Source organism: Sorex fumeus, unplaced genomic scaffold, assembly GCF_029834395.1.
Source record: "Sorex fumeus unplaced genomic scaffold, SorFum_2.1 ptg000030l, whole genome shotgun sequence".
Lineage (NCBI taxonomy): Eukaryota > Metazoa > Chordata > Mammalia > Eulipotyphla > Soricidae > Sorex > Sorex fumeus.
Window position 1 is genome coordinate 7,958,937 of NW_026606087.1, and position 21,110 is coordinate 7,980,046.

The 21,110-nt window shown below is 37.3% G+C and overlaps 1 protein-coding gene across 4 annotated transcripts in view; it reads left to right on the top strand.

The window, feature by feature from the left end:
* The window catches only part of SBF2 (SET binding factor 2), a 472,123-nt gene that overhangs the window by 257,740 nt on the left and 193,273 nt on the right, over positions 1 to 21,110 (top strand). For all 4 annotated transcript variants that reach the window (XM_056115864.1, XM_056115865.1, XM_056115866.1 and 1 more), the window contains exons 7-13: positions 4,968 to 5,100; positions 7,134 to 7,242; positions 8,984 to 9,097; positions 15,552 to 15,629; positions 17,336 to 17,449; positions 17,876 to 18,004; positions 20,640 to 20,738. In XM_056115864.1, the coding sequence (XP_055971839.1) occupies positions 4,968 to 5,100; positions 7,134 to 7,242; positions 8,984 to 9,097; positions 15,552 to 15,629; positions 17,336 to 17,449; positions 17,876 to 18,004; positions 20,640 to 20,738 (776 nt within the window). The remainder of the gene's footprint in view (positions 1 to 4,967; positions 5,101 to 7,133; positions 7,243 to 8,983; positions 9,098 to 15,551; positions 15,630 to 17,335; positions 17,450 to 17,875; positions 18,005 to 20,639; positions 20,739 to 21,110) is intronic.

Sequence of the window (21,110 nt, forward strand, 5' to 3'; positions counted from 1 at the left end):
ATTATTCTGAACCATCTGCCAAGTTGGTGCTGGATATGTACCTGTGCCGGACTGTCACACAGCTCACACTGCTCGCAAGTTCACTTGTGCTGAAGAAGATTGATCATTATTTTGGAAAAAAGCTGAAAGATGGTCCCAAGTTCATGAAATATGATGATAATGATGATGCCATCATTGATATGATTCCTGGCAAGCTCATGAGTGTTGAAAGCTTTTTGGACTGCCCTCTTCTGGGTCATTCAGTTGTTCATGATTAGAGGCAGACGTTTGCAGTGAGTGTCCTCAAGGCAGTGGGCAAGAAAGCAGCCAGAACTGGCAAGTTCACCATGTCTGTCCAGAAAGACTAAATGTATATCTTCTTTAGTACCTGCCATACCAGTATTAATCAGTGGCAGAACAATGTCTCAGAGCTATTTGTCTCAATTGGCCATTTAACTTTAGTTAATAATAATGTGTCTCATAGAATGTCTCAGAATAAAATAAAAATGTTTTGTAAACCACTTGCTTTGTTGTGTGTGTTTATCAGTTATAAGTTATTCATTTTTAAAATTGGTACTTTTTTTCCTATTTATGATTTTTAGTGATGTTCATACCTACATATAGGAGAGCCAGGTCATTGGAATTATTGGCATTGTTGTACATAGCATTTAGGGAGAATTACAAAATGTGATTAGAAACATTGACAAATAATTGGAAACATTTGACAGTAGCACTGTAGCACTGTCTTCTGGTTGTTCATCGATTTGCTCGAGAGGGCACCAGATAGTATAGGTATACTTTTCCATTTATTTCATATGTAGAAAGAGTTTCTATAGAAGTATTTCTAAAAACACTCTTTATACTTGTGTAAAATCATTACAGAATTTTCTTTTGAGTGGATCATTTACAAATTATATATTTTTTGATCAATAACATTTTAAAAATTTTTTATTAGTGAAACACCATGAGGTATAGTTGTAGACTTACAAATTTTTGTCCTTGGGTTTCAGTTATGCGATGATTGAGTACTCATCCCTCCACCATGCCCATTCTCCACCACCACTGATCCCAGTATCCCTTCCACCCCCTATCCCCCATCCCACCCTGCCTCTGTGTCAGGGCATTCCCTTTTGTTCTCTCTCTCCTTTTGGGTGCTGTGGTTTGCAAAAGAGGCATTGAGTGGCAACCATGTTCGGTATATAGTCTACTTTAAATTGGTACTTTTTTGTGAAAACAACTTGAACAAAGATCTTACAGATTTTGAGAGCCATTTAAACAAAATTTAATGAGAAAAATAATCCCTCACTCTCCTTTGTGAGCTATACATATGTATATTATTATTTTGTGGCCTCTAATGTCCAAGTATACAGAAGCATGATATTTTAGGATATTTGTTGAACCATGAGAAAAAATTAAGTAGAATCATATTTTTTATATCTTTTTTTGCAGGGGAGGAGTACATGGAGTACTAGGGACCCTAGGGACCCAAGCATGCATGCACTTGAGATTCCTATATGCGAAACATGCATTCCAGTTCTTTAAGCTATATCCTAGCCCCATTTATATCTTCTTTAAATTTTTTAATAGTAATTCTGGTAGCATGGTTACAATAAGTGTCAATTTTGTGATTACTTCAGTACCACCACCACCAAATTGCTCAAGACCTTCCGTCACCGTTCCTGTACATATCACTAGTGTGCCTCTTGCCCCCAACCCCACTTGATAATCTCTATTTTGCAATCAAGGTGTATGGGTTTAAACTCATTTAATATCGTCTATTCCCTTATTTTGTTTCTCAGTATACCACAGATACATGAGATCAAACAAAACAAACACTGTCCTCCCGTTGTTCATTGATTTGCTCTAGCGGGCCCAGTAACATCTCCATTTTGAGACTTGTTGTTACTGTGTTTGGCATATTGAATACGTCACGGGTAGCTTGTCAGGCTTTACTGTGCGGGTGAGATACATTCAGTAGCTTGCCGGGCTCTCCGAGAGGGGCGGAGGAATTGAACCAGGCTTGGCCAGGTTGACTGCATGTAAGGCAAACGCCCTACCTGCTGTGCTGTCGCTCCAGCCCATGTATGAGATCATTTTATATTTATTCTTCTTCCTCTAACTTAACATGAATGAGCTCCAGATCTATTCAAGTCACAGCAAACTAAGCTTTTATCTTTTCTTACAATTTTGTAGTGTTGTGAATATGTTTATATATACCACAACATCTTTATCCATTAATCTGTTGTTGTATATTTGGGTTGTTTCTATAACCTGGCTATTGTACTTAGTACTGCAATGAACATAGAGGTGTATAAATGTTTCCAAATTAATAATAGTGTCTTTGGGGTAGAAGCCAAGAAATGATATCACAGGGTCATGTGGAAGCTCTACTCTTTGTTTTCTGTTTTTTCCTTTTACTTTTTATTAAGAAACCATAATTTACAAAGTTGTTCATAATAAAGTTTCTGGCATACAGCATTTCAATACCAACCCCACTGCCAGTGTTTTCTTCCCCCCTAAATGACCCCATGTCTTTCCCAACCCCCAGCTTGCCTCCTTGCAGGCTATAACAAATTTTATATTACTTGTTCCAACAGAACTTAAAAGAATGGCAAATGGTATTATCAACAAATAAATTAGTAGACGTCTATTTGTGATGATTGATTGCTATATGATTTTAACCTGTGTAACTAAATTTCAGTCATTCAATATAGTATACTACTTAATCTCACTTGCATAGCTAAATTTCAACTCTAGCACCTAAGATGCAGTGCATTAAATATTTTAGTTTTTACTTGGATCATACTGTAATTATCATATCTTCCCTGTGATAAAGCATTTTTCAAAACTTTTGTGCTAATATATTTTAGAGTTTCCATGAAATAAGCAACACCTAAAAATGTGAAATTTAGTAAAAGTGAATATAATTAAGAAAATTTAGTTGGGAAAATATGAATAGGCATATAAAAGTGCAAAGTGTTTATGCTAAGAAAGGGAATACTGGTTTTATATTAGTAAATATTATAAATAATGCTTAAGTGTCTGCATTAAGTAGAAGAATGCAATAAAAATCCCCTGTGTAAAAAAAACTGACTAGACATAAAAGTCAATATAAATGAGATATTAATTCATTATTAAAAATGTACAAATCCCCTACTAGGAATAAACATAACTTTTCTTAATCTAGTAGAGGGCAGCCATATGCACCATTTGCGAGTGCCATACTCATTGCTACATTTGTGAAGTTTTTTTTGTCCTCTCAAGGAGCTCTTTTAATGCTTCTTGCTAAACTGGTTTCAAGGCTATGAATTCCCTAAGCTGTTGCCTGTCCATACGATTCTCATCATTCCTTCAAATCTGTGTGATAATCTAGCTGAATATTCTTGGAAAGGTGATCATTTGTTGAGTTTTTGTACTGTAACCTTTCATTCTCTTCTTGCTTTACAGTAAATTTACAGTAAATCTTCTGTATATTTTGTGGGCTTTTCTTTGTAAGTTCCTTTTTTCATATTACTACTTTCAATATTGTGTCTCAATCTTTGGATTTTTTCATTATGTCTTAGGGTATACATTTGCTTTTGAGTCTATTTTCACTGAGACCTTTTGTTCCTCTTGGTTTGGTTGCCCTTGCTCCTCAACTTTGGACATTGTTTTGGGGCTACACCTGACTGTGTTCAGGGTTCACTTTTTTGTGTGGTCCCACTTAATATGGCACTGATTAGATGTGGAGGCTGCTTGGACCAAACCAGAAGGGAAGGGCTTTGCTTCCTGTTTGAGTACGTCCAGTGGTATCAGACTAGCCTCACCTGGAATGACAGAGCATCTACTAAAGTTCACTAGCTGTAGTTTGGGCTTGTTTATTCTTTGTTTTAAAGTAAGTCTTCACAGAGGCTGATTTCCGTAGATGACTTTTCTACTAACATTGAAAGGGGGGTTCTTTTTCATACATTCCCACCAACTCTGGTTTTTGTTTTGTTTTGTTTTTATATATATGCCATTCTCACTGGTGTGAGATGATACTTTACTGTCTTTTTCATTTGCATTTTCCTTATAACAAGTAACAGTATCTTTTAAAGAAAGAATAGTGAAGATAATTTTTTAATTGAAGGTAATGACTGATTTTTGTTTGTTTCTGGGTCACATCCAGCTGTGTTCAAGACTTACTACTGTCTCTGCACTCAGGGATCACTCCTGGCAGTCTTGGGGCACCATATGTGGTGCTGGGGATTGAACCCAGGTTGGCCATGTGCAAGCCAAACTGCCTTACACACTGTTATCTCTCTAGCTTCAATAACTTGGTTTTTAAGGTGTATACTGTGTTTTTTCCATGACAGTGATACTAAAGATAGAGGCAATTAATGAAAAATTTATAACTTGCAAGAAAACAAGTTTGTCCATTTCCCAAATATCTCATAATTATTTGACATTTAAACATTTGATTCATCTTACTTCACTATTGTATTTTAAATATGTCTTTAACACATCATATGCTTTAGTCATTAAAATTTATATAAGAAAAATATGTCAGCTACATGACATTTATAAGGCAGAAAGAAAGATTGAAGAAAAAAGGGAAAAGATATGCCAGAAATTTTTTAATAAAGCTTGTATGGCTATATTAATACCAGACAATAGTGGTATCTGAAGTGAGTGAAGCGAGTGAAGTTATTAGCAAAATATAAACATCTAAAATAAGAATTTTAAGTATAGACCTTGAGATGAAGTTGTCAAGTAAGTAATAGTGTATTTTATTTCCGAACAACTATGTTCGTGAGAGTGACTAGAATGGTTTGAGGAATAAAGACAAACAAAACTGAAAGTTTGAGAAAACAAATACTCAAAGATTATAGGAATTTAGAGTTTAACCAAATATTTTCCCTCCAAGATTTTAAAAATATTGCCTTTTTCATTCCATGTCACTCTAAGTCTATGTTTGTTGGCAGTACATGTAAAATTCATTTGTTAAGCATTTGCTTTTGTGTTTTCAGGAATTCAAAATGTTCTCAGCCTCTTTTGTGCAGTCCTCACAGAAAATAAAGTTCTCTTCCATTCTGCAAGTTTCCAGAGACTTAGTGATGCTTGTAGAGCCTTGGAATCTTTAATGTTTCCTCTTAAATATAGGTGAGGTTTTTTTACTTGGTATTTTTATTTATTCCCAAATTGTTTATTACTTGTTTGATGATCACTCAGAATGTCAAAACACAATAATTTTCAACCACAGGTATATTTTCAAAGTTATATTGTTAGTGAATCATAAATTTAATAGAAATCTAGCCTAGGATTTGAATTTTCCAAGTTGTCTATTACTGAGAGTTGGTAAATTCAGTGACATTAAGTGTCTTTGAATAGTATAGTCTGCATTTTTTTTGTATATAGTTGCCGAAAAGGTATTAAGTTAGTGCCATCTGATTATTTGACCTTAAATTGTTATTAATTGGTGTAGTCATAATAGTGTTTATGGTTCTCATGTATATTATGTTTTATGCATAGTTACTGAAGTATTTAATAATAATAATAATAATAATAATAAAGGCCCTCCCGTTGATCATTGATTTGCTCGAGCGGTCCCAGTAACGTCTCCATTGGAGACTTTGTTGTTACTGTGTCTGGCATATCGAATACTCTCGGTAGCTTGCCGGGCTCTCTGAGAGGGGCGGAGGAATCGAACTCGGGTCGGCCATGTTGGCCACTTGTAAGGCGAACGCCCTACCTGCTGTGCTATCGCTCCAGCCTAGGTATGCATAATAAGACATCTTTGACTTGGTTCCAATAATACAGTAGGAAGGAGAACAAATGTATGTGATTATGCTTTATAATTGTCAGAACTGAATTGAATACATGGAGTGTCATTCTCTTTTGGAGGGATGTTAAAAATTTCCATAGAAAGAAGTAAAAGACAAAACGGTTGAAACAGTGGTGCCTAGTTATTCTTATAAGTGGACTATTTTATTCTAATATAGTCTTATTACTATAATAATGATAATGCTAGGAAAGTTAAGTTATAGAAACCAGAAAAAAATTGCTATCTTCAGATTTTTAAAAAAAAAATTAGTCTGCTTGTTCTTAATGCTAAGAAAAGTTTTTTAGGCTTTTATTTTTGTACTTAATCATTTTTTTCAATTCAAAAATTTGAAGAAAATATTTAATTTGAAATGTGTTTAATAAAATTGAATTTGTATGATAGACAAATTTTCACCAATATAAGGGTGGGCTGTCAAGATAGTGTGACAATCTGATATATAAGAAAAAAAAATGACTTCATGGCTTGAGAGATAATATAGCAGGTCAGGCACTTGCCTAAAATGTGGCCAACCCAGGTTCAATCCCCAGCTTCCCAAAGCACTGCCGGGAGTAATTCATGAGTACAGAGCAAGGAGTAACCCCTGAGCATCACTGGTTGTGGCTCAAACCCCACCCACCCACCCACCCCCAAAAAATAACAAATGAGGGAGAGAGGTAAGGGAGGAGAGAGGGAGGGAGGAGGGAGGGAGGGAGGGAGGGAGGGTGGGTGGGTGGGTGGCTCCTGGTGTTGCAGAAATAGTACAGTGGGCAGGGTGCTTGCTTTGTGCACTACTGAGCTGGGTGCCATCCCTAGCACCATATATGATCCCTGAAGTACCACCAGGAATAAACTCTGAGCACAGAGCCAGAAATAAGCCCCAGGCACAGCCAGGTGTGGCCTCCAAAGAAAACTTTTTTTAAAACTAAAGCAAAATTTTCAAATAAAATTAAAAAACTGTAAGATGGCCTAGATGGAGAGAGATAAGGAACCTGATCTACTTTCCGTTTACTTTATATCTGATCATATCACATACAAATTCTTTTAACTTGAGAATTTTTAGGGACAGAGCAATAGTACATCAGGTAGGGTGCTTGCCTTCATGCGGCCAGCCTGGATTTGATCCCAGCATCCATCTGGTCCCTGAGCCTGCCAAAAGTGATTCCTGTGTTTAGAGCCAAGAGTAAACCCTGAGCACCGCCAGGTATAGCCCCAAAACAAAACAAACAAAACTTTAGTATTGACAAACATGCAAATATTATTCACGTTTTTAAAATATAGGTAATGTTAAGTTCTACAGCATAAAATTAAAGAAAAATGTTTTAATATAGCAAAATTAATATATTTGTCTTTTTGGGTTTTTTTTCTTTGCCAGCTATCCTTATATTCCCATTCTACCAGCTCAGCTACTAGAAGTTCTAAGTTCCCCAACACCCTTTATTATTGGAGTACATTCTATCTTTAAAACTGATATCCATGAACTTGTAAGTATTCATTTCATTTATTTAATTTTCATAATCTACATTTTATTAAGTTTAACAGAAACAGTTCATTCAAGCACAGAAAGCACAGAATGTATGGAAAGAAAATTGATAACATATGTGGACTAGAAAGTTATTGTTATATATATGCTTTTGTTTAATCTATAAATGATTTTAGAGGAATTTTATCAGTCTTAATGTTAAAGACTTAACTGAGGTCTGTTTAATAAATTAGTGAAGGTTATACAGTTACAGTATGACAGATTTTGAATACAACTTAACATCTTCTGACAGGATGATAGTGTACTTGAAAAAAAACTTGTGTGAAGTTAATGATGAAATGCAGTTTATCTGAAACCATTTATGTTTATGCTAATAGGTATATAAAATTTGCAATAATTTTTAAATATTCAACTTCCAATATTTATAAGTATTCATTTAAAATTGCCAATTGAGGAGCTGGAGAGATAGTACAGCAGTAGGATGCTTTCCGTGCATATGGCTGACCCAGGTTCAATCCTGTCACCTCATGTAATCCTTGGAGCTTGCCAGGAGTAATTCCTGAATAGAGCCAACCTCAGCATTGCTGGGTATAGCCCAAAACCCAAAATTAATACAGTTGCTAATTATTGAGGCCAGTGGTCTACTTGTTTCAGTCCTATAATATTTCAACAATTACTATTTTCAGATCTGTTGCATTTGCAATAGAAAAGATTGGGGAAGAGCATCATTGAAAAATCTAAATATGTTAAATTTTCTCTTATGAGAGACTTTAAAGATGAATTCATTAATACTTTAAAATGATCCTTTTTTGGTATAAGTTTATCTTTCTGTATTTCTTGTATATGTGAAAAAAGAGAAGATAATGTATTACTTAGTGTTATTTTATGTGTAGTTTATTAGTGCTTTATTAATTTTCGAATTGAGACCTCTGTTAACACTAAATAAATATTTACTAAAAAGTAAAAATATCTGTAAAAGTGTGAAGGATTTTAGTGTAATATAAGTTCAGTCTGAGCCCTATTAAGTTATTTTGTGTCTGTGTATGTGTGTAAACATATGTGTGGTATTGGCAATCAAACTTAGTAGCATCTCACACATACAAGACATGTGTTCTATAACTGAGTTACATACTCCATCCTAAATTATTGTCTTTTTAATACCAAAAGAAGGAAAGTTATATACTCAAGCCAGCCTTAAAATGTGTTTAGGTCTCTGTATGGTACTTTTAAGAGGGACCATAACAAATAAAGTGTTTTAGAGAAGGGCATCCCATTTATTTACCAGAAACTTAGTCACTGTTCACATAAAATTTCTCCCCCTCCCCCCGACACCCACACTTTATTTAAACACCATAGTTTACAAAGTTGTTCATGATGCATTTGTTACAGGCATTCAGCATTCCAACACCAATCCCACTGCGTCACCTTTCCGCCACCATTGTCCCTATTTCTCCAACTACCTCTGAAGCCTGCCCCCATAGCAGGCCCAAAATAATTAATTTTATATTGCTTGTTACCAATAAATGGCTAATGGAATGATCAAAAGCTATACTTCAGTAAAAGAAAATTTGAACTCACAATTTCAAAGAAAACTAGGAAATGTGCAGTAGCGGGCAGTCAGTATCCAGTATGCTATTACCGTTCATAATCAAGAATCTCTTTCATATCTCATTTTGATTACTAAAGTGACTTGACTTAATCAGTATGTTTTATTGATTATAGATTAATTATTTTATCTCCAGTTAGATGTGATCATAGCCGACTTGGATGGAGGCACTATTAAGGTTCCTGAATGTATACACCTCTCTTCCCTCCCAGAACCACTCCTACATCAGACTCAAGCAGCTCTTTCTTTGGTAGGACATTTTATTTTCATAGAATTTTCTCTTGGTTTAATATATACAAAGATATGTGGAATGAAATCTTATTTGTAATTACTTAAAGAAGAATCATATGTTAAAATATATTCTCATATAGTTTCTTTAATGAAATAAAAGTAGTTTATAAAATTTATATAGGTTTCAGGTATGCAGATATTTCTATCAACATCTGGATATGCTACATAGTGCTTAGTACTAAAAATTAATGTGTTGGAAACAATCTAGGTACCTACAGACAGATGAGTAGGTCTACATACAAATGGATTCTTTTGTAGTATTTAGAATAATGTTTTTTGCTAGCTGTCATATTAGCTTGGCAGTGGTACCCACAAACTGCCCCCAGCGCCATGTAATTTCATTAAGAGCCAAGATCCAGAGACTATAAAACAAAGCTCCTGGAAGAGAGCGATGCAGTTTCTCCCTCTCAGAGAGCCCGGCAAGCTACAGAGAGTATTCCTGCCCACATGGCAGAGCCTCACAAGCTACCCATGACATATTCAGTATGCCAAAAACAGTAACAATAGCGGGTCTCATTCCCCTGACCCTGAAAGAGTCCCCAGTACACCATGGGGCTGCACTAGCATGTGACAGGGACTAATGGAGATGTTATTGGTGCCTGCTCAAGCAAATCGATGAACAACAGGACAGCAGGTGTTACAAGTGATACAACTGATTGTATTAAAAAAATAGAAATCCTAACAGCATATTCTGTACTCATTTTTTCAGTGAGTATACTTATATGTTAACTACTGTATTTAAACTACTGTACTACAGGTGTTGGAAACATACCCATGATAGTAAGACAAGTTGGCTTCAAAATCCCTGATTTCGCTAATATATACCACTATAAATTAGTATTTAGTTTTTCTCCTTGGTTCTTCTTATAGACATCTCAGTTCTCTGAGATGTGCAAATTGCAACACTGTTTCTATAGTGGCAGTGTTTTCAAGTTGCTGTGGCAAGCTGTAACACTGGTAAGCTAAATGTCTATGTAGAGAAGATTTTGTTTTTCTTTGTTTTAGGGGCCACACCTGGTCATGCTTGGGGATGTTCCCTTCTGGGTGCTTGGGACTTGCTCTGGGTGGTATTCAAGAAACCTTGCGGTACCAGGATCAAATCCAAGATTCTATTCATAGCAGGAGTGTAACCTTTGAAGAGATATTCCCAACCCCTATAGTAAAGTTTTACAACATTTTGTGACCTGGGCATTTCTCAGTGGAACAAATTAAAATGTATAGTTATTTTCACCTCTTTGAAAACATAGTTTTTATTTTACTGGTACCATTTTAGGTACCCATTTGTCTGCCTTAAAATCGAATCTTCAACATCTTATATGCTCTTCGAAGGTGAAGTACTTAAATTGGAAGCCTAGGATTAACAGGAGTATCTAATACTTAGAAATTTCTCAAATTTGCATTAGTCCTTATTTTGTTTTAGTAGTATCTATGGGGTGGAGCGATAGCACAGTGCTAGGGCCTTTGCCTTGCGCGCAGCTGGCCCGGCAGAGCTGGGTTCGATTCCTCCACCCCTCTCAGAGAGCCTGGCAAGCTACCGAGAGTATCTTGCCCACATGGCAAAGCCTGGCAAGCTGCCCGTGCTGTATTCAATATGCCAAACACAGTAACAACAAGTCTCACGATGGAGACGTTACTGGGCCCACACGTTACTGGGCCCACTCGAGCAAATCGATGAATAATGGGAGGACTGTGACTGTGACTGTGATTAGTATCTATGGGATAGAGACAGATAATGTCATCTAAGAAAGTAATAGATTTAAAGATTAAGAGTGACTTGACTTGGATACAGATTAAATAAGAATAATAACTAAATTTTTTTAAGCTCTGTATGGTTATAGTGAAAAGCTAAGGAGATAGTATTTGCATGATTTAATAAAAGTTTAGGGGCTTCATGATGTTCAAATGCTCAATAGTTCAATAGTTCAGGACTTTCAAACTTAGCACATCAGGATCCTCCGCAAGCTGTATTACAGATTCACCACCAGGATCTCACCATTCTACGAGGAAGTGATCATCCACATAAAGAGAGGGGTTCGGCAGGATAGTACCATTTCACCAAAACTCTTCCGTGCCACCCTCGAGAGCTTCGTGTGACAACTGGAATGGGAAGGAATGGGAGTGAAGATAGACGATTGGCAACTACACCACCTCCACTTCGCTGATGACATCATTCTAATAACACCAAACATTAGCCAAGCGGCACAAATGCTGGCTGACTTCGACCGTGAGTGTGGAAAGGTTGGACTGCAACTGAATCTCACTAAGACAATGTTGATGAGAAATGAACTAGTTTCTGATGTTCCATTTGCTCTCAACAGAATGAACATTTCCAAATGTAGCAGTTATATGTACCTGGGTCGAGAACTCAACATGACAAATGACCTGGTGCTAGAACTGCACAGAAGGAAGAGAGTGACGTGGAACGCCTTCAAGAGCGTCAAAGAAGTTGTTAAGAGGTTGAAGAACCTCTGGCTCCGGGCACATCTTTTTGACTCTACCATTCTTCCTGCACTAACATATGCCTCAGAGACCTGGGCCCTATGAAAACAGGATGAGAATGCTATTCCGGTCTCCCAAAAAGGAATCTAAAGAGTTATGCTTGGAGTATCACACTTAACACAAGTGATAAAAGGAATTCGGAGTTCCAACCTCTGTCGATGAGCGAGGGTCAGGGATGCTATCTCGTTTGCCAAGGTGTCGAAAATCGGATGGGCCAGACACATAATGCGATTTGGAGACCGCTGCTGGACTAGAGCTGTTACCAACTGGATTTCACAGGACATCAAAAGAATGCCTGGCCTCCCACCTCCGAGATGGTCAGACTTTTCATCAAGACCCTGAACGAATGAATGGTTTGATGTTCTTTGTGTTCCTGGAGCAAGCAGACACCATTAGCCTACTCTAGCATGTGACAGAGACAAATGGAGACATTACTGGCACCCACTCGAGCAACTTGACGAGCAGCGGGTTGACAAGTGATACAAATGAAGTGATACATGATAGTATAGCACTTAGGATACATATTAAGCATGAGACTGGCTTGGGTTTAATTCTCAGAAACACATGGTCCCGTAGTATCACTGCGTTCTGTTCTGGAAGCCCCTGAGCACCACTGGGTAGGGTCCTGTAGGGCCCCAGCACCATTGGGGCGACCCAGGTATCCAAAAACACATACTAACTTGGAGCAACACCACATCCTCTGGTCTCTGCACTGAACCACAGGCCTGGCTAGATGGAATTGCTGTTGAGAGCCCTGTGCCTCCTGTGCATCAGTTGGGAAGCCTCGTCTTCCCCCCATAAAATAAGTCATTTTTGATGTGTCGTGTTTCTAGAAATCCTAAATGTTTCGAAACCTTTTATATGACTGTTTAATAATATGTTAACCACAACACACAAAAGGAGAGAGAGAAAGAGTAAGAGGGAATGTGCCTGCCGCAGAGGCAGCGGATGGGAAGGGTTGGGGATGGGGGCAGGGATACTGGGAACATTGGTGGTGGAGAATGGGCACTAGTGGAGGGATGGGTACTCAAACTTTGTTTGACTAAAATGCAGTCATGAAAGTTTGCAAGTCTGTCATTGGATCTAATAAAATGAAAAATCACCTGCCCTACAAGAAAACAGAATTAATATTCCCACCATTCACTGCTGGGCTGGAGTGATAGCACAGCGGGTAGGGCGTTTGCCTTGCATGCAGCCAACATGGCCAACCCAAGTTCGATTCCTCCGCCCCTCTCGGAGAGCCTGGCAAACTACTGCGAATATCTCGCCCGCACGGCAAAGCCTGGCAAGCTACCCATGACATATTCGATATGCCAAATACAGTAACAACAAGTCTCACGATGGAGACGTTACTGGGCCCGCTCAAGAAAATCGATGAACAATGGGAGGACAGTGGTGCAGTGATACCATTCACTGCTCTTCTCCACTAATATTTTTTTTCTATACTTTTTTTTTCTAAGCATGTATAAACACATAATAAATAATTTTTTGTCAATATGGAATTAAAATAAAGTATTTTGAAATTAAAAAATATGTTAATATTTATATAGGGAGTTAGTACCAACTACCAAAGATAAAGGTTTTACTTCTTAAGAAAATGACTCCCCAGGGGCTGGAACAATAGGACAGAGGGTAGGGCATTTGCCTTGCACACAGCCAATCGGCTTCAATACCCAGCATCCCATATTGTCCCCCGAGCACAACCAGAAGATTCCTCAGTGCAAAGCCAGGAGTAATCCCAGAGCATTGCCAGGTGTGACCCATAAAAAAAAAAAAAAAAGAAGAAAAGAAAAGAAAAAAAGAAAATGACTCCCCATAGATGTCTACCATGCTGCTGGTATATCTTAACCTGCAACACTGGTGCCATCAAACTAGATAAAGGAGTAAAATTCAGTTTTGTTAACTGGGTATACATTTTTCTGTGTGCGTGGTTATCAAGTACAGTGCTAGAGTATGTGCAAATATGTGGTACTACAAATAAGACATTGAAAACAGGTATATTGTCAAACACAGACCCAAAATTTTAAAAATCACACTTGATGGATCAGGTGGAGGCTTTGGCATGCAAATAAGTGAATTTCATTAAATTTATAATTATAAGCAAATGGCAACACAGAACTTGAACTGTGTCATAACCATGGGTAATTTATAGACATTAAGACATTATTATACTATGTTAATTGATTAATTGATTAATTGGTATATAAGTATTGTTGATATTTCAGTGTCATTTTAAATGTTGTTTTCAGTCTTTTGGGCCTATTTTAGTTTTACTACCAAAATCTGAGTATTTGAAAGGTAAAAGGTAAAGGTAAAGGCCCTCCCGTTGATCGTGGATTTGCTCGAGCGGGCCCAGTAACGTCTCCATTGGAGACTTTGTTGTTACTGTGTCTGGCATATCGAATACTCTCGGTAGCTTGCCGGGCTCTCCGAGAGGGGTGGAGGAATCGAACTCGGGTCGGCCATGTTGGCCGCTTGTAAGGTGAACGCCCTACCTGCTGTGCTATCGCTCCAGCAAATGACAACAATTTTTTATACTGATAAAATTTCATTCTTTCTCTGTATAAGGACCTCTGTGTGTATGGGGGCAGGGGGCATGGAGTTGGGTGGAGGTGATCTCAAGTGGTGCTCAGCAGTGCTTGGGAGTCCCCATCCAAAAGAAGGAGCTCCTGACAGTAATTTTTCCACCAACTTGGCCGGCAGTTAAATACAGTGGTTCAAGGATGCAGAGTCAGGGAATACCTGGACCACTATGTGAGTGCTTGGGATCATTTGGTGCCAGAGATTGAGTTGGGGTCAGCCACATGCAAGATTAGACATATATCTAACCCCCTATACTATCTCTCCAGCCCTCTGTGTGGAGCTTTCTTTCCTTTTTGCTTCCCAACTGATTTCCTTCAAGTCTAATTCAAATATTCCCTGGTTGAATGAGCTATACTCTATATTTCATATTTTACTGTACATAGTACTTGCTCCATTGCATTGTGCTTTCTCCAGACTAGTGTTTTCTGACCCATTTTATCCTTAGCTCTCTTCCAACCTTGTTTCCTTCTTTTGGTCCACTGCAGTCCTGCTGGTTGGCCTTTTGGTTTCATGCTGTGGTTCCCCATTTACATGTTTTTCACTGTAGCTCCCTTGAAATATCCTGGAGGCCTACAGGGACTGCCCCAATATTTCTTTTCTCAGAATTTCAACTATTCATTATACTATGAAACAAAAATTTGTTTATAATTTTCAGTTATATAAGAAAATATATAGATCTTCTTGCAGCCCAGAGGTATTTTAGTTCAATATATAGTCTTTTGCTTTTTGGGTCACATCTGCAATGTATGCCCAAAACAGTAACAACAGCAGTTACTGGTGCCTGCTCGAGCAAATCAATGAACAGTGGGATGACAGTGCTATATAGTCTTTAATGACTTACTATGTTTAATTCTTGTGTGTTGGTGCATGTGTTGCCATAATTTCATATATTTTGTTTTGTTTTCAAATGAATGAGATACTACTCTGCTTTCTTCCTAGAATTTGTTCTTTAAAATATTCTGCTTTCCTACTATGTGTTCTTTTAAGTATTTTGTCTCAGAGGAGCCGGAGAACTAGTTCAGGGGTAGGGCTGTTGACTGTGAATGTGGCCAACCTAGGTTTGATTCCTGGACCACATACAATTTCCCAAGCACCACCAGGATAAGTCCAAAGCACTGCTGTGGTGTCCAAAACAAAACAAAGTTTTGCCTTGGAAATTTTTTTACGATAGTGTATACAAAGAGCCTCAGTAAACCCACATTGTATTTCATGCGTAGAATTTATTGTATTCCATGTACTGTTTTTTTTATCATACTATCACAAGTAGATTAAATAATCACTTTCGTTATTAATATTATGGTTGTTTATATAACTACATTTCTTTGCTTTAGATTCTGCATCCAGACTTAGAAGTAGCCGATCATGCTTTTCCCCCTCAACGAACAGCCTTATCTCACTCAAAAATGCTGGTAAGAAGTTTAATATTTAACTGGGATGCTTTTAAAGAGATTTCTACTTTTCTACTTTCGTTTGTATGGTTCTTTAAAAGGACAGTGGAGTCAGAGTGGGATGGACAGCCTAGAAAAAAGTACCAGATTAGAAATGACCATATGAGGGGCTGGAACGATGGCACAGTGGGTAGGGCGTTTGCCTTGCATGCAGCCAACATGACCAACACAGGTTCGATTCCCAGCACCCCATATGGTCCCCCGAGCACCGCCAGGAGCAATTCCTGAGTGCATGAGCCAGGAGTAACCCCTGAGCATTGCCGGGTGTGACCCAAAAAGCAAAAAAAAAAAAAAAAAAAAAAAAAGAAATGACCATATGACCTGCTTCAGGAGGGCAGCACACTGACCAGATGGGGGGAAAGACTAGGATTAGGACTCTTGCCATGGGGAGTTCAGTGTAAGGACAAACAATCACGACCCAAAATAGAGCCTGAAAAGCTGTGCAAAGCATTAAGTCAAAAGGAGCAGTCAAGAATAAAAAAGTTTTTTTTTAAAAAAATTTATAAAATACTGAAAACAGATTGTTGATAACAACAGAGCAAAAAGTCTAAGGGATAAGTAAATAAAAGTAGTTCCATATAGAAGCCATAGGTGGGTGAGTTTAATAGCTGAGGCCCCTTCTTTATTTGGCTGAGTGCATTTCTTAGAGATAAATTTTGTAGCTAGTAAGATGCCTTTAGAGTAGATAAAGGACCAAACATGATGGCCTCTCAGTATCTGTATTGCAAACCATAATACCCCAAAGTAGAGAGAAAGAAGGAAATTTGTCTGTTATAGAGGCAGGCTTTCCCGTATTTGTTGTAGCACTATTCACAGTAGCCAAAATCTGGAATCAACGCATGTTCAAGAACAGATGAGTGGATAAAGAAACTATGAAATTGTGTGTGTATTATATATATATTATATATATATTATATATATATTCATTTTCACAAGGTAAGATACACCATTATATATATATAATACACACACAATTTCATAGTTTATATATATATATTTCATATATAATATATAATATATAACAATTTCATAGTTTATATATATAAATTTCATATATATATATATAATGAAATACTATCTGGCTATAGGAAAAGATAAAGTCCTGCAATTTGCTGCCACATAGAGGGATTTGGAGAGTACTTATGCTGAGTGAGTCAGAAGGAAAGGAAACGTGTAGAATCATCTCTTTCAAACAGAGCTTGTAAAGAAATTTAGTTTGGAAATAACAAATACCCAAAGACAACAAAAACTGAGAACTGGTCTTTAGTAAGAAGCTTCCCACAAGGGGAGTGATGGATAGATTTGATGGGGTTGGGGTATACGAGTGGGACCTTGGGGGAGAGAAGCAGGCAGTCTGGTTGAAGGTGTGATGCTGGAATGATTTGTGCAACAAACCCTACCACTAAATGTAGAGCATGGTGCCTAAAATAAAATCTTCATATTTTAAAAAAAGTTAACAGTATACAACATCCAACACTGGGACACACTGTGTGCCTCTCCTTCAGACTGACGTGAGACTCAAAGACTTTAAATGGTTTAGTAAACTGTATGTTTTCATTAATAAAATGCATTATTAGTCTAAATGTCATATTCTTTTTGATTTTTCTAACATTCTGTTGTTTTTAAATATATTCAGTTCCCTAGCACATTTTTTTTCTTATTTTCAGGATAAAGAAGTTCGTGCAGTTTTTCTTAGATTGTTTGCACAACTTTTCCAAGGATATAGATCATGTCTTCAACTTATAAGAATTCATTCAGAACCAGTAATTCATTTTCACAAGGTAAGATACACCATATTATATTGTCCAAAATGTAAACCCTAATAAAAGAAGAACGTAGCTGTTTTTCCGTAGGCAAGCATTTTTTACTTAATTTTATTAAATGTAGTTATTTAAAATCCTTGCTTTATATGGTTTTGAATAAATTCTATGGAACTGACTCTTGTAGAGTATATTGACTTTAAATTAGTATTTCTTTTAAAATTGGGTGTTAACTTCTGATTTCTCTTGTTGCTAGATTGCTTTTTAAAGATTCTTTTCAATTTATATACTATTTCAGCTTTCAAACTCCTTCTTAAAGACTTTAATTTTCATCAGCATTTATGCAGAAAGACTTTCTATGGGATTTGATGTTTCTATATTTTTATTTTTTCATGTCATCTACTACCAAGCAGTAAATTATTCATTTCATATTTCCTTTCTTTACAGACAGCTTTCTTGGGACAGCGTGGTTTGGTTGAGAATGATTTTCTCACCAAAGTTCTCAATGGAATGGCATTTGCAGGTTTTGTTTCTGAAAGAGGGCCTCCCTATAGAACCTGTGATCTCTTTGATGAGGTATAGTTCTTATCATATGAATGCATTATTTACAGACAAAAATTAAGATTAGTAGCTAAGAGAGTATAGAAACATTTCTCAGATTTAATCACAAATGTTAAGTTAAATATAAAATAATGTAAATGGTTTTTACTATGGTCTGTACCAAATGTTATTTAGTAAATTATGCCTGTCCTCTATCCCTCCCTCCCTCCCTCCCTCCCTCCCTCCCTTCCTTCCTTCCTTCCTTCCTTCCTTCCTTCCTTCCTTCCTTCCCTTCCTTCTTCCCTCCCTCTTTTTCTTTCCCCTTCTTTACCTTATCATCCCACCCCCTTATCACCCCCCCCACACACAGACACCCAGCAAACTGTACCACATTTGGTCCCCCAAGCACCACCACACATGATCCCTGAGCACAGAGACAGGAGTTGGGTATGATCCCAAAGCTGGCAGTGGGGGGACCCTCAAAAGGAGAAACACACACACACAGTGAGACACCAGACCAACCTTGGCAGCTTAATTGTTTTGGAAACATGCTTTTGGAGAAGAATGTGTGCTCCTGAGAATGGGATTCTTGTGTTTTTGTTCTTTTGTTCTGGAGCTTTAGGATGTTGCTTTGTCTCACACTTCCATCACATAGACCTGTTAAAAGGAAAGAAACATTTGCCTTTGTTGGCATTTGTTTCTAAGTTCTGAGCTAAAATATGCACAGTCATAATTTCCTGTCTTTCTACTCCAGTGAAACTCTTAGTTCTTAGAAGGAGAAATCCTGTTGTGTGTGTGTGTGTGTGTGTGTGTGTGTCTGTGTGTGTGTGTGTTTTGTTTAAGAGAAACCAGTTCATCTATTTACCCTTCTTCCCCACACCCAAATATTTTACTACCAGTTTTCTTTCCTCCACTCTACTTCAAGTATGTACATTCGCATAGTTCTAGTAAACGAGTAGGCAAATGGCTTAGGGTTTACATATGGTTTATATATTTGAGAGCTAGAAGGAACCTAAACATCATCTTGTACTTTAATTTTGTTTTAGAGATGAAGAAACTACTAAAGCTCAGAAATTATTCCAGACCACAGTGTCAGCAAAACTAGAAGGATCTGAGCAACATGAACTGACATTTGGTTCATGTTTTTTTATTGTTTTTTTTTTCCCTTGAATCACCTTGAGATACAAGGTTACAGAGTTGTTCATGTTTGAGTTTCAGTGGTACAATGTTCAAGCACCCACCAGTGTTCACTTTCCTTCACCAGTGTCTTCCGTTTCCCTCGTGCTTGTACCCCAAGCCTGCCTCTATGGCAGACACTTTTTTCCTTGCAGGAACTGTGGTTTCAAGTACTTTTACTGAAAGGGTACCAGGCATATCACTTTACCTCCTTTCAGCACTCTGTTCTTGTCTAGAGAGATCACTTCTCACTATCATTGTTCTTTATTTTGATGTGGATCTGATTTTCAGGCATTTGTTTTGATGTCTGCCAAATTCACAGAACTGATATGTGTTCATTTCTTTAAAAAAATTATTATTTTTAGAGCATTAAAAGCCATTCATGATTGAATTTCAGTCATACAGTATTCCAGCACCCATCTCTCCACCAGTGTACATTTCCCAGCACCAATATCTCCAGGTTCCCTACCATCACCCCACCCCTTGCCTGCCTCTTTGGCAGGCGCTTTTCTCACCCCCCTGCCCCTCCCCCCTCCCTCCATCCCTCCTTCCCTCCCTCCCTCTCCCTTTTCCTGTCCCCCGCCTCTCTACACCCCTATCCCGTCTTCCCCCCATTTTGGGCATTGTGGTTTGCAATATTGATTCTGAAAGGTTATCCAGAATATACCTTACCTACTTTTAACCCTCGGATCTTGTCCATCGTGATCATTCCCAGCTATTATTGTCATAGTGGTCTCTTCTCTATCTTACCAGCCCTCAGCCCCACACACACTTGTGGTTAGTTCAAACCATTGACCTGTCCTCCTAACCCCTGTTTACCCTCGCCATGTATATATATATGAAGAATAATATATATGTATTATTTTTTGTGATATTATATCACAAATGAATGCAGTCATTCTATATCTGTCCCTTTCCTTCTGATTCATTTCACTTAGCATAATACTGTCCATGTCCATCCATTTATAGGCAAATTTCATGACTTCATTTTTTCTGACAGCTGCATAGTATTCCATTGTGTAGATGTTCCATAGTTTCTTTATCCATTCATCTGTTCTTGGATACTCAGGTTGTTTCCAGATTCTGGCTATTTTGAATGAACATAGGGATTAATATGGTGTTTCTGCTGTGTGTTTTAGGGCCCCCAGGGCATATTCCCAAAAGTACTATTGCTGGGTCAAATGTTTTATGAATTAGGGGTAAATGCTTGTTGACTTTCTTGCTTTCTGGAAATCTCTCACTGAGGCCTAGAAAATGAATTTTTCTGAGATCTCAAGTAAAATGGCCCTAAGTTATCATAGAGAGACTAACAGACTATTCAAGGACTCGATTGACTGTGTAGTTCTAGAATATAAATACAGTAAGAATATAAAGTATTTTGTTTTAATAATGGTATATATTTTGAAAGCTTTTCAGTTTTTAAGTAGTATAAAATTGTCAGTTTTCTTAATTCATGTTTTGGGGTTGATATTTTGCTATTTGATCGTTTTTCAAGTTGGTAGCTTTTGAAGTAGAGCGAATTAAAGCTGAAGAAAATAGCCCATTGAAGATGATAAAGCATGTCAGAGAACTTGCAGAGCAACTATTCAAAAATGTAAGTAAGTATATTTATTTAGATAATCATTAATTTTAAAAGTATTAAAACCATTCTGTTTGTAAAACTAAAAGCTTCATCTTTTTAGTGATAATTGTTTTCACCTACATAGAACCTTTGGGATCACATTACCAGACAGTGCCTTTGGTACGAACTGCATCAAAATATACCTCAAGCTTAAGTTATTTTCAGTCTCTATGCAATGAAAACACCCGAGTCTTGTTTTTCAGATTTATCATTTTCCTTTGTGATCTTCACTAAATTATGTCTTCTTAAAAATACATTGGACGTGTGTGTCTGTGTCATAAAAAGATTAGGCTTATAAGAGACAAGAAGAAACTCAGAGATGTGCAATGAATTCTGCTTTAGCTT